General features: G+C 34.1%; 1 protein-coding gene across 1 annotated transcript; it reads left to right on the top strand.

The window, feature by feature from the left end:
* The first annotated feature begins 5764 nt into the window (after positions 1-5764).
* On the top strand, positions 5765-8853 carry LOC120118847. Its single transcript, XM_039138796.1, has 7 exons — positions 5765-6284; positions 6426-6925; positions 7073-7202; positions 7627-7803; positions 7915-8039; positions 8121-8504; positions 8563-8853. Exons 1-7 carry the CDS (start codon positions 5765-5767, stop codon positions 8851-8853), a joined length of 2127 nt encoding a protein of 708 aa, XP_038994727.1.
* Positions 8854-10211: the final 1358 nt, after the last annotated feature.

The following is a 10211-nucleotide window of genomic DNA, read 5'->3' as shown; positions in this document are numbered from 1 at the left end:
AACCAAACGCCCCCTTAATGCCATGATCTAAACGAATATAAAAAAAAGACAAATAAAAAACTAAGGTGGTGTTTGTTTTTACTGTTCTACCTCTTCAAACCTCTTATGTCTGCGCCGTGCAGACCACGCTTAGACATTGGGCTTCGCAGACCGTTTGTATTTTAGAAGACATAAACTCTTCTAACGTCTGCGTGTGGTCTGTGCGGCGCAGACGTGGTCTTATGCATGCAGACGTCTTCTAACCTCTTCAAAGAGGTTTTATATTTAATTTTTATATTATAAATATTAATTTTAATATCAAGTTTTTAAATAAATTAAATATTAATTTTTTAATATTATATTATAGATATTAATTTTAATATTAATTTTTAAATAAATTAAATATTAATATTTTAATATTATATTATAGATATTTAATTTTATATCATATAAATTATTCTATATATTATTAAAATTTTATATTTATTTTAATTATTTTGATTTAAGTTTAAATATAATATTTTTTTGGATTTGTTATTTTTAAATTATATTTAAACTTTTTATACGAAATGTAAGTATTTAAACCACATTGCTTAATAAAAAATGATTTCATTGTTTGATAATTAATATTTTAAAATATAAAAAATTATAAATTATGTTTTTAAAATTTTAAAATATAATCACAATTAAATAAAAAATAATCATAAAATAATTTAATAAATTAAAAAATATTTTCTAAAAATATCATATAATTATAAAAATTAATTATGAATATATATTTAAAAAAAATTAAAAGTATTACATAATTGCATATTTAATAATAGTTTAATGATAATTAATGTTTAAAAAAAGAGAGATGTATGATTCATTGATTAATAATAGTTTAATGATAATTAATGTTGTTGTGTCATATGATAATAAAATTCAAAATTTAATATTATTATATAACTTTAGATAATTTAATGTTTAAAAAATCATATAATTTAATGATCATTTATAAATTTTTATTCTATAAAACTTATAAAACTAATAATACATGTGATTATGTGAGACTTATAATATAATTAATAAGACGGTGTTTGTTTTTCTAAAAAAATTATTATTGTAGTTGTATAAATTATTTAAATTTCAGTATTATAAAACTAAAATTATTTAAATCTCAGTATTGCAAAACTCTTTTAAGTTTAAAAAATCAGTTTATTTATATTTCAGTTTATTTTCGCAGTATGTAGACGTTAAAAAACAAACAGTCTTCTTCTTGCAGACTGTAGACTTTTGGTCTACCTCTTCTGCTGCAGACGTCTGCGGATATAGTCCGCAGACTGCTGACCTTTTACCTCTGTAAAAACAAATACCACCTAAACGTGCTTATTCCACAAAAGTCAAAATTCTATGAACTAAATTGTAGATTAGAATTCAAGTCGTTAATTGGTGCGGCACATGCTATTAATTTTTAGGATAAAGTATATAAATGATCTATCGATTATAGGATATTATTTTTAAGTTATTTAATTATTAAAAGTTATAAAATGGTCTTCTAATTATAGGGTATTTCTTTGTTGAGTCTCTATACTATTAAAAGTTACAAAATGCTCCCTGAGTATTCATATGTTCCGAATTCGTCATTTTTTATTAAAAAATGATGACAGTCTGAGTTGGGTGTTATCCTGCTGAGTGGGATATCATAAAATATAATTATATAATCTCAAACAATTATCATATCCAAGTCAACATTCTAACGTCCAACTTAGATTACCGTCAATGTTTTTCTAAAAAGGACAAGTTTGAAAATATGAATAGTCAAAGGATCATTTTATAATTTTTTAATAGTCGAGGGATTCAATAAAATAATGGCCGAAGTTAGAAGATCATTTTATAACTTTTAATAATAAAGAAACTTAACAAAATAGCAGCCTATAGTTAAAGGACTTTGCCCTAAATATAAATTTCAATAGCGCCAGCTAGTGGTAGCTTACGGAAATGCAAACTGATAAAATCAATAATACAATTATTATGTTATTTAATTATGATGCCTAAAAAGGGCAAAAGAAAAGGAGAAACAGAATCCCTTGTCCTTGTTTCCACTCTCCTTTTTATCGAATCCCCCCGTTCTTACTTACGTTTATTTCCCCAAGAAAAGATTAATGGCGTTTGAATCCTCTTTAAGAAGAGGGAGTCCAACTCCGTCGTCGACCTCCACGTCGTCTAACTCTTCCAGAAGAGCTACGGCAGCTCCTCCTCGGAGATCCAGGAGCGTAAGTGCCTTCTCAAGAACCTCCAATTCCGACTTCTCCATTAAAAGAGACAATCCTCTCTTTGACAACAACAGCAGCAGCAACAGCAACGAAGACGATGGCAAAGCTGGGTTCCGAAATTCCGGCCTTGAATCCGTCAGAATCACTTCCAAAGCGAAGCCCAAAGCTACCGCAGCTGACGATTGTAATAGTAAGAGAGGCAGATCCGTTTCCAGATTTGTCTCCGATGTAAACCATGTGTCGGGTTCGGGGAATAGCAAGGATTTGTCTCGGAGCTTGTCCGTTGTGGATACAAGGAGACGTGGTCGTTCCTTCTCCTGTAATCCTCCACTTTCAAGAACCCAATTCGCTACTTCGGAGGTTTTGCTGACTTTCAATTCCATTTTTTTTAAATCTGATTTCTGTTCAATTTAATTTCAAATAGAAGTATTTTGAATGAATATTTAGCATAGGGCTGAGAAAACATTGAGAAAACCGAAAATTGAATATAGCTGTACTGCTCTAATGTTCCTTCGGCTTTGACTCGGAGTTTTTTATTTTTATTTTTTTATTCTAGTAATGGAAAAATATATAAGTTTTTGGCTGACAACTTAAAGACGGTTATTATTCAAATTGAAATGAACCGTATTTTATTTTAATTATTTTGAATTTTTATGACATAAAAATGAATATTTCATTATTTAAATTACTGAAAAAGCTTAAAAACAAAATATAGTAAATTTCCCCCGAATTGAATCATAATTTTGCTTAGATCTGAAAATTTGAACATATATGTTAAGTCAATGTATTTTACCGAAGTTCTTTGGAATCCTTTCCTAGGATATCACATATGAGGTTTTAGTTAATGTGCTTTTATCATAAGTTGAAAATATTTTCTATTTATATATAATTTTGATACAATAGTAATTCATATTATATATTGAAATATTTATGCATTTGCATGGTTTTCATGATATTGCATTGTGTCTTTATTGTTTTTTACTTTTTTCATGTTATGTTTGTGTCGTGCGATCCTCTTATGTCTTGTACTATTGTTGATGTCTTATTTTTTTTTCTACTTATTTTTTTATCTTTTTCTTTATCATTGAAATGGAAAAGTAATTACTAAAAGAAACAAATTCCATTTGAGAAATTTGTTCTATCTAATGTAAAAATGGTATTCAAGTTCAATATTTTCTATGTAAATAATTTAATTATATTATAGAACATAATATATGATTTTTATTCTATATTATATTTATTTTTATATGCTAATGTAAATAATATATTTCCTAAATAGATTAACTCGAACTGGCCAACTTAATTTGGATTGAGCTTGTTTGGTTAATCATAAGAAACATTTTTCTTTTCCTTTTTTTTAAATTTTTTACTGAAATTTCTTGATATGGGCAGAGTGAGGTGGAGCAAAAAGGTAATTCCCGGATGAAAGCCAAGAATAAAGGTAATTTAATTGCTACATTCGGGAATGGTCGAAAGGGTAATTTAGTTCAAAGCACGTCTAGTTTGCCACAGTCAGGCCAGCGGAAGCGTATCAATCCTTCGGATTCTCCTACAAGTTTGGTACAAATCCTCTGGACCTTCTTCTGTTTCTGGATTGTTTTTGAAATATTTGCTTGATATTGAAGGCAAATAAGGAAGGATCTTTCTTTGTAATTATGCGAAAATGATTCCTTTCTTTCTCTCTTTTTGTTTAGTCTCGATTAGAATCCGCAAAGTGGAATGATTTGGTCTCAACGAGTTCTATTTCAGAAGCTGAACTTGTGGGGTGAGATTTTGGATAATTTGAATCTGTTTGTAATATGTGGAAGTTTTAATCACTGCTACGGCCGGGAAAAAGAAACAAGAAAAATTAAAATCAGTAGTGTAGTGTTTTGTTTCAAGTCTGGTTTAATTGAATTTGGTTCCGTTCTAGTCCAGACTCTGGATAGTATATAAAAACATTTATTCAGTTTTTTGTTGAGGAATTAAAAACCTGGACCAAATCGATCCAAATTTGTAGAATCCGATTTCCTATGACATATGATTCATCTTCTTTTCATTTCTTAAGAAGATCAAAATACTGAACTGTAACTGTATTTTCTTTCTAAATCTAGACTGTTATTACCATATCTCCAGCTAAGTGCTTGAATCCTAGACTAAGTGTTTAAGATTTGATTGTCAAAGCTGATCAGTTTATTAGTTTACTTGTCAAAATCTGCTGAAACACTTTGTTTGTCTTGCCTTATTTTTCAAGTTACTCGAAGGGGATAATTTGGTGGGAGATGCTTCTGCTGCTGGTGACATATACAGAACTGTTAAATCTGAAGTGAGACGGGCTATTTCCGACATCCAAAATGAGCTTCAGGGTGTAAGTTATTTTGGTTTCTTGGATCCAAAATTCTCCTTTGGGTCTGTAGTTGGATGCATTTGTCTTTGACTGCTTTTCTCTGCATGTTCTTGAAAATTATGACCCTCCTAATACAAAGAAAACATTGCTGTATTCAACACTCATACTTGGTTTGAGTAACATAGTTTGTAAATCGTCTGGAAAAGAAAGCAAATACTTGATTTTGGTATTAGTTATTTTGTTCACAGCTTCTGACTGTGTTCTTCAGGCTTACCTAGTACATAGGTAGAGCTCTGTTCCAGTCAATGAATTGTTTTTGATTCTTATGATTTCAGGCTATCAGGAGTAATCCAACTACTGATGCGGACCATGTGGTTGAGTTCGTGTCAGACATACAACATGAATATGCTGCAAAACTCGAGCAGGTAATTTTCTTCTTTGCAATCTACCCTTTACGGTTTAAGTACATTTCACCATTACATGCTACAAACAAGGACACATGATTGGGAGGTAATGGCTGCAAATCAATATTACTCAAGACTCTGGTGCGAGTCTCGGATATTAGTATGCATATGACACATGTTTGTTCAATTTTCAGTATAAGGTACTTGGAGGGTTATATCCACGTATCTGTATACGGAAATGAATTAGGCAAGGGTTTCAAATATGAGTACTTGAATTAGGCCAGTTTCATTTATTGTTGCTATATTAGGAGTGATGAGATATGCAATTAGGTAGCATTTAAAGAGAAGCGTGTGATATTTGAGTTAAAGAGATATGCAAGATGCAATGAAGGGTGCCGCCACGTTTGTAATCTTCTTACTTGTAGGCCAGTTTCATTCATTGTTGCTATATTAGGAGCGATGAGATATACAATTAGGTAGCATTTAAAGAGAAGCGTGTGATATTTGAGTTAAAGAGATATGCAAGAGGCGATGAAGGGTGCTGCCATGTTTATTGTTGAGATGTTAAGAGTTAGTTAGAGGGTTTGTTAATTAGTTAATGATTAGTTAGAAGTTAGTGCATTAGTCTTGTATTTTAGCTGTATAAAAGAATGCTGTACAAATTAGTATAATAATATACGAGGTATTTTTCACACGTGTTTTAACATGATATCAGTTGAAAAGTCTCGTGTGAAATCTCGTCCTCTCTAATTTTCCCCTATTTTTTTTACTGAGTCTCGTTTTTTCCCCTTTTTTCCTCCATGAATCCCATTGATTTTACTCATCCTCTTTACCTTCATCCATCGGATTCGCCGGGGACTGTGCTGGTTTCGCATCAATTGACTGGAATCGAGAACTACAATCTGCGGAGCCACTCGATTCGAATCGCATTACTGGCAAAGAATAAGTTAGGGTTCGTCGACAGCGATTGCACTCGTGGTGATTTCGGTGAGCTGCTGCAATCACTGTGGGATAGGTGCAATGCACTCGTTCTTTCATGGATCCTAAACACTGTGAGCGTTGATCTCTCTGCGGGATTGGTGTTTGCTTCTACGGCAGCGCATGTTTGGAATGATTTGAAGGAACGCTTTAGTAAAGTTGATGGCTCTCGGATTTTCTTCCTACATCGAGAGATTGCTCTATTTACTCAAGGTGATTCCTCCGTTTCAGCCTATTATTCGCATCTAAAGCTTCTTTGGGATGAGTACAATGTGTTAGTCCCTGTCTCGTCGTGTAATTGTGTTAATGCTTCCCAAGCGTTGAATCATGTTCTTCACCACCGTTTATTTTAGTTCTTAATGGGACTGAATGAAACGTATTCTGTCTTTCGGAGTCAGATTCTCCTTCTGGATCCGCTTCCTTCGGTGAATCGAGTGTATTCGATGGTGGTTCAGGGGGAGTCCTAGCGTGGTTTTTCTTCAGGTGTTTCACCACTGTCTGATACAGTGGCCATGTATTCCAACTCTGCTAATTCTCGCCGAGGACGATTTAATGGAGTGTGCGACTTTTGTAAGATCCTTGGCCATAAGCGTGACCAGTGTTATAGACTCAATGACTTCCCTCCTGACTTCAAGTTCACCAAGACAAAGAAAACCTCTTCTGCCATGGTGGCTAATTCGGATCAGGCTAATAATCCTTTGGAATCTTCTCCTTTGGCTCCGATGTTAACCTCAGATCAGTACAATCGTTTATTGGAGCTTCTTAACAAAGATATTCATGACTCTGGTGATGTTGTTGCTGCCAATTTTGCAGGTATGGTTCATGATGGTTTACCTGCTCCTATGACTAATTCTATTACCTGGATTCTTGACACTGGAGCTACTGACCATATGCTGTCTAATTTTGAATGCTTGAGTAATCCTGTTGCATGCTTCTCCCGTTTTGTTCATCTTCCAAATGGTAAAACCCTTCCCATAACACACGTTGGTTCTTTTTGGTTTGATTCATCTCACTGCCTACAGAATGTCTTATATGTTCCTGCATTTGCTCATAATTTGTTGTCTGTCTCAAAATTGAGCATCGACTTAAATTGTGTTGTTCATTTCTATCCTGACTTTTGCATCTTTCAGGATCTCTCCAATGGCAAGATGCTGGGGATTGGTAGGAAACAGGGAGGCTTGTATGGTCTTCATTCTTTTAGTTCTTTTCTTAGTACTGTTTCTAAGGTTCCTAATGTGTCTTTTGCTATTACACCTCATTGTATGTCCTCTGTTGATAATAAAACATCCATTTGGCATGCCCGATTAGGTCATGCTTCTTTTCTTAAGTTGCATCATATCTCTTTGAAGGATTGTAAACTAGATTCTTCTGTTATTCATTCCTGTACTGTTTGTCCTTTAGCTAAACAAATTCTTCTACCCTTTCCTGTTAGTTAATCTCGTTCTAATTTTCCTTTTCAGTTAATTCACATGGACTTATGGGGTCCATACAGAATTTCCACTCATAGTGGTCATAGATTTTTTCTAACAATAGTTGATGACTATACAAGAATGACATGGGTCTACTTATTAAAACTTAAGTATGGTGCTATTATCTCTTCAAGGAAATTTCTTTCTTTGGTCCTTAATCATTTTGAGGCTTCTGTCAAAACCATTCGTAGTGATAATGGGTCTGAGTTTTTCAGCAAAGAGTGTTCTTTTCTCTTCCTTTGGCATTGTTCATCAGTCGTCTTGTGTTGACACTCCTCAACAAAATGGGGTAGCTGAAAGAAAGCATAAACACCTATTAGAAGTAGCTAGAGCACTTCGTTTTCAGTCTCGGGTTCCTATTAAATTTTGGGGAGAGTGTGTTTTAGCTGCATGTTACTTAATTAATAGGCTGCCTTCTGTTGTCCTTAATTGGAAATCTCCATATGAAATGTTTCATCATAAGTCTCCTTCTTTGTTACACTTAAAGGTTTTTGGTTGCTTAGGTTATGCTACTCAAACTAAGCCTCGTGATAAGTTTGTTCCTAGGGCTATTCCTTCGGTTTTTATGGGATACTCGGATACTCAAAAAGGTTATTTAATGTTTAGCCTTGTGTCTAAGACTTTTTTTGTGAGTAGGGATGTTCGGTTTCATGAGAATTCTTTCCCTTTTCATTCACCTGAGCTGTAATCTCGGTTATTTCCTTCACAGCCTTTTGTATCTGATTCTGAGTTTTTTGTAACTGATTTACCTCTGTCCGATGTGTCTCCAAATTCAGTTTCTCAACAGTCTGCTTCTAGTCCTTTTAACGATCCGTGTCCTGCTGTTATTAGTGCAGAGTCTCCTGCACTTGTTTCTTCTCCTTCTAATGCCCTTGTTCCTGTTGGTCATGTTGTTAGGAAGTCTTCTAGAGTTTCCAAGCCTCCACTTTGGTTAAATGAATATGTTTCTTGCCAATCATCCACTTCTAGCTTTCATCCCATTTCAAATAACATTTCTTATTCTCATCTTCCATCTCACACCCAATCGTTTCTTTCATCCACTTCCATTGTTGAACCTACTAGTTATAATGATGTCGTTAAAGACCCTTTATGGGTTAACGCCATGCAAGAGGAGATTCAAGCATTAGAATTAAACAATACTTGGTGTGTAGTTCCTTTGCCACCGGGAAAGGTCCCCATTGGATGTATATGGGTATATAAGGTTAATTTTCGATGAGATTGAACGATATAAAGCACGTTTGGTTGCGAAAGGCTACAATCAGCGAGAGGGTGTGGATTTTGTTGAAACCTTCTCCCCTGTTGCTAAGCTGGTCACCGTACGAACGGTTTTGGCGCTTGCTTCTTTGCAACATTGGTCTCTGTTTCAAATGGATGTCTATAATGCATTTCTTCAAGGGAACTTGCTTGAGGAGGTTTACTTGCCATTACCTCAAGGATTTTGAAGCCAGGGGGAGAACATGGTCTGTAGGCTGCAGAAATCTATTTATGGTCTGAAGCAAGCATCTCGGCAGTGGAACATGAGGCTAACTGAAGCTTTGGTAGCTTCAGAATTGAAAATGATTTTGCATGCTAGCTTCAGAATGAAAGATTTAGGTGAACTTAAATACTTTCTTGGTTTTGAGATACTTAGATCTAGTGAAGGGATCTTGTTGAACCAAAGGAAGTATGCATTAGAACTGATAGAAGAAACAGGATTAGGAGGTGATAAACCTGTTTGTTCTCCTATGGAGCAGAATATTAAGCTTACCACTGCTGGTTATGATTCTAGTTTGATTAAAAGTGGTGGGAAGAAGATAGATGATGAAGTGCTGCAGGGTGAAAAAGAAATCTACCAGAGGTTGATAGGTAGGTTGATTTATCTCATTCATACAAGACCAGATATCACTTTTGTGGTACATTATCTGAGTCAGTTCATGCAGCAACCAAAGAGGTCGCACTTGGAAGCAGCACTTCGAGTGGTTAAGTACATAAAGAAGAATCCTGGTCAAGGGATCTTATTGTCTTCTGCAGGACAATGTCAAATATCAGCCTTTTGTGATGCTGACTGTGCAGCTTGTTTGATGACTAGGAGACCGGTAACTGGATTTTGTGTCAAATTAGGAAATTCCTTAATTTCCTGGAAGTCAAAAAAGCATAACACTATAGCAAGGTCGTCAGCAGAGGCGGAATACAGAAGTATGGCAATGGTAGCAACATAAATTGTATGGTTAAAAGGTCTATTAGTAGAGTTGGGTGTGAAGGATCTTCAGCCGACTAAACTTTACTGTGATAGCAAGGCAGCACTGTAGATTGCAGCAAACCCGGTATTTCATGAGAGGACGAAGCATATTGAAATAGATTGCCATTTTATTCGTGAGAAAATACAAGGGGTGATTTGTACAGAATATGTTTCATCTGCAAATCAGCTAGCAGACGTTTTAACCAAGGCTATGGGTACTCAGTAGCATGAATATTTAATTTCCAAGTTGGGATTCAAAGATGTCTTTAGACTACCAACTTGAGGGGGAGTGTTGAGATGTTAAGAGTTAATTAGAGGGTTTGTTAATTAGTTAATGATTAGTTAGAAGTTAGTTAGTGCATTAGCCTTGTATTTGAGCTGTATAAAAGAATGTTGTACAAATTAGTATAATAATATACGAGGTATTTTTCACACGTGTTTTAACATTTATAAGACGTTTGTAATTTTCTTGATACCTAGTTTCTATCTAAAATAACATATTAACATTTTTTTTGATAAAAATAACATATTAACATTGCTGTACCGTATGTGATGCCGTGTTTTTTTTAACTGTCAGTATAT

The sequence above is a fragment of the Hibiscus syriacus genome, unplaced genomic scaffold (genome assembly GCF_006381635.1).
Source record: "Hibiscus syriacus cultivar Baekdansim isolate YM2019G1 unplaced genomic scaffold, ASM638163v2 tig00110328_pilon, whole genome shotgun sequence".
Classification (NCBI taxonomy): Eukaryota; Viridiplantae; Streptophyta; class Magnoliopsida; order Malvales; family Malvaceae; genus Hibiscus; species Hibiscus syriacus.
This window is presented reverse-complemented; position numbering and strand designations above follow the sequence as displayed.

What these genes read in the sequence shown, in the direction of transcription:
- LOC120118847 (XM_039138796.1), top strand. Translation starts at nt 5,765, where the DNA reads ATGAATCCCATTGATTTTACTCATCCTCTTTACCTTCATCCATCGGAT. An exon ending in AGAGTGTGTTTTAGCTGCAT is followed by an intron (nt 7,804 to 7,914) that starts GTTACTTAATTA and finishes TTGGTTGCTTAG; the next exon opens with GTTATGCTACTCAAACTAAG. An exon ending in TTGTGTCTAAGACTTTTTTT is followed by an intron (nt 8,040 to 8,120) that starts GTGAGTAGGGAT and finishes TTTCCTTCACAG; the next exon opens with CCTTTTGTATCTGATTCTGA.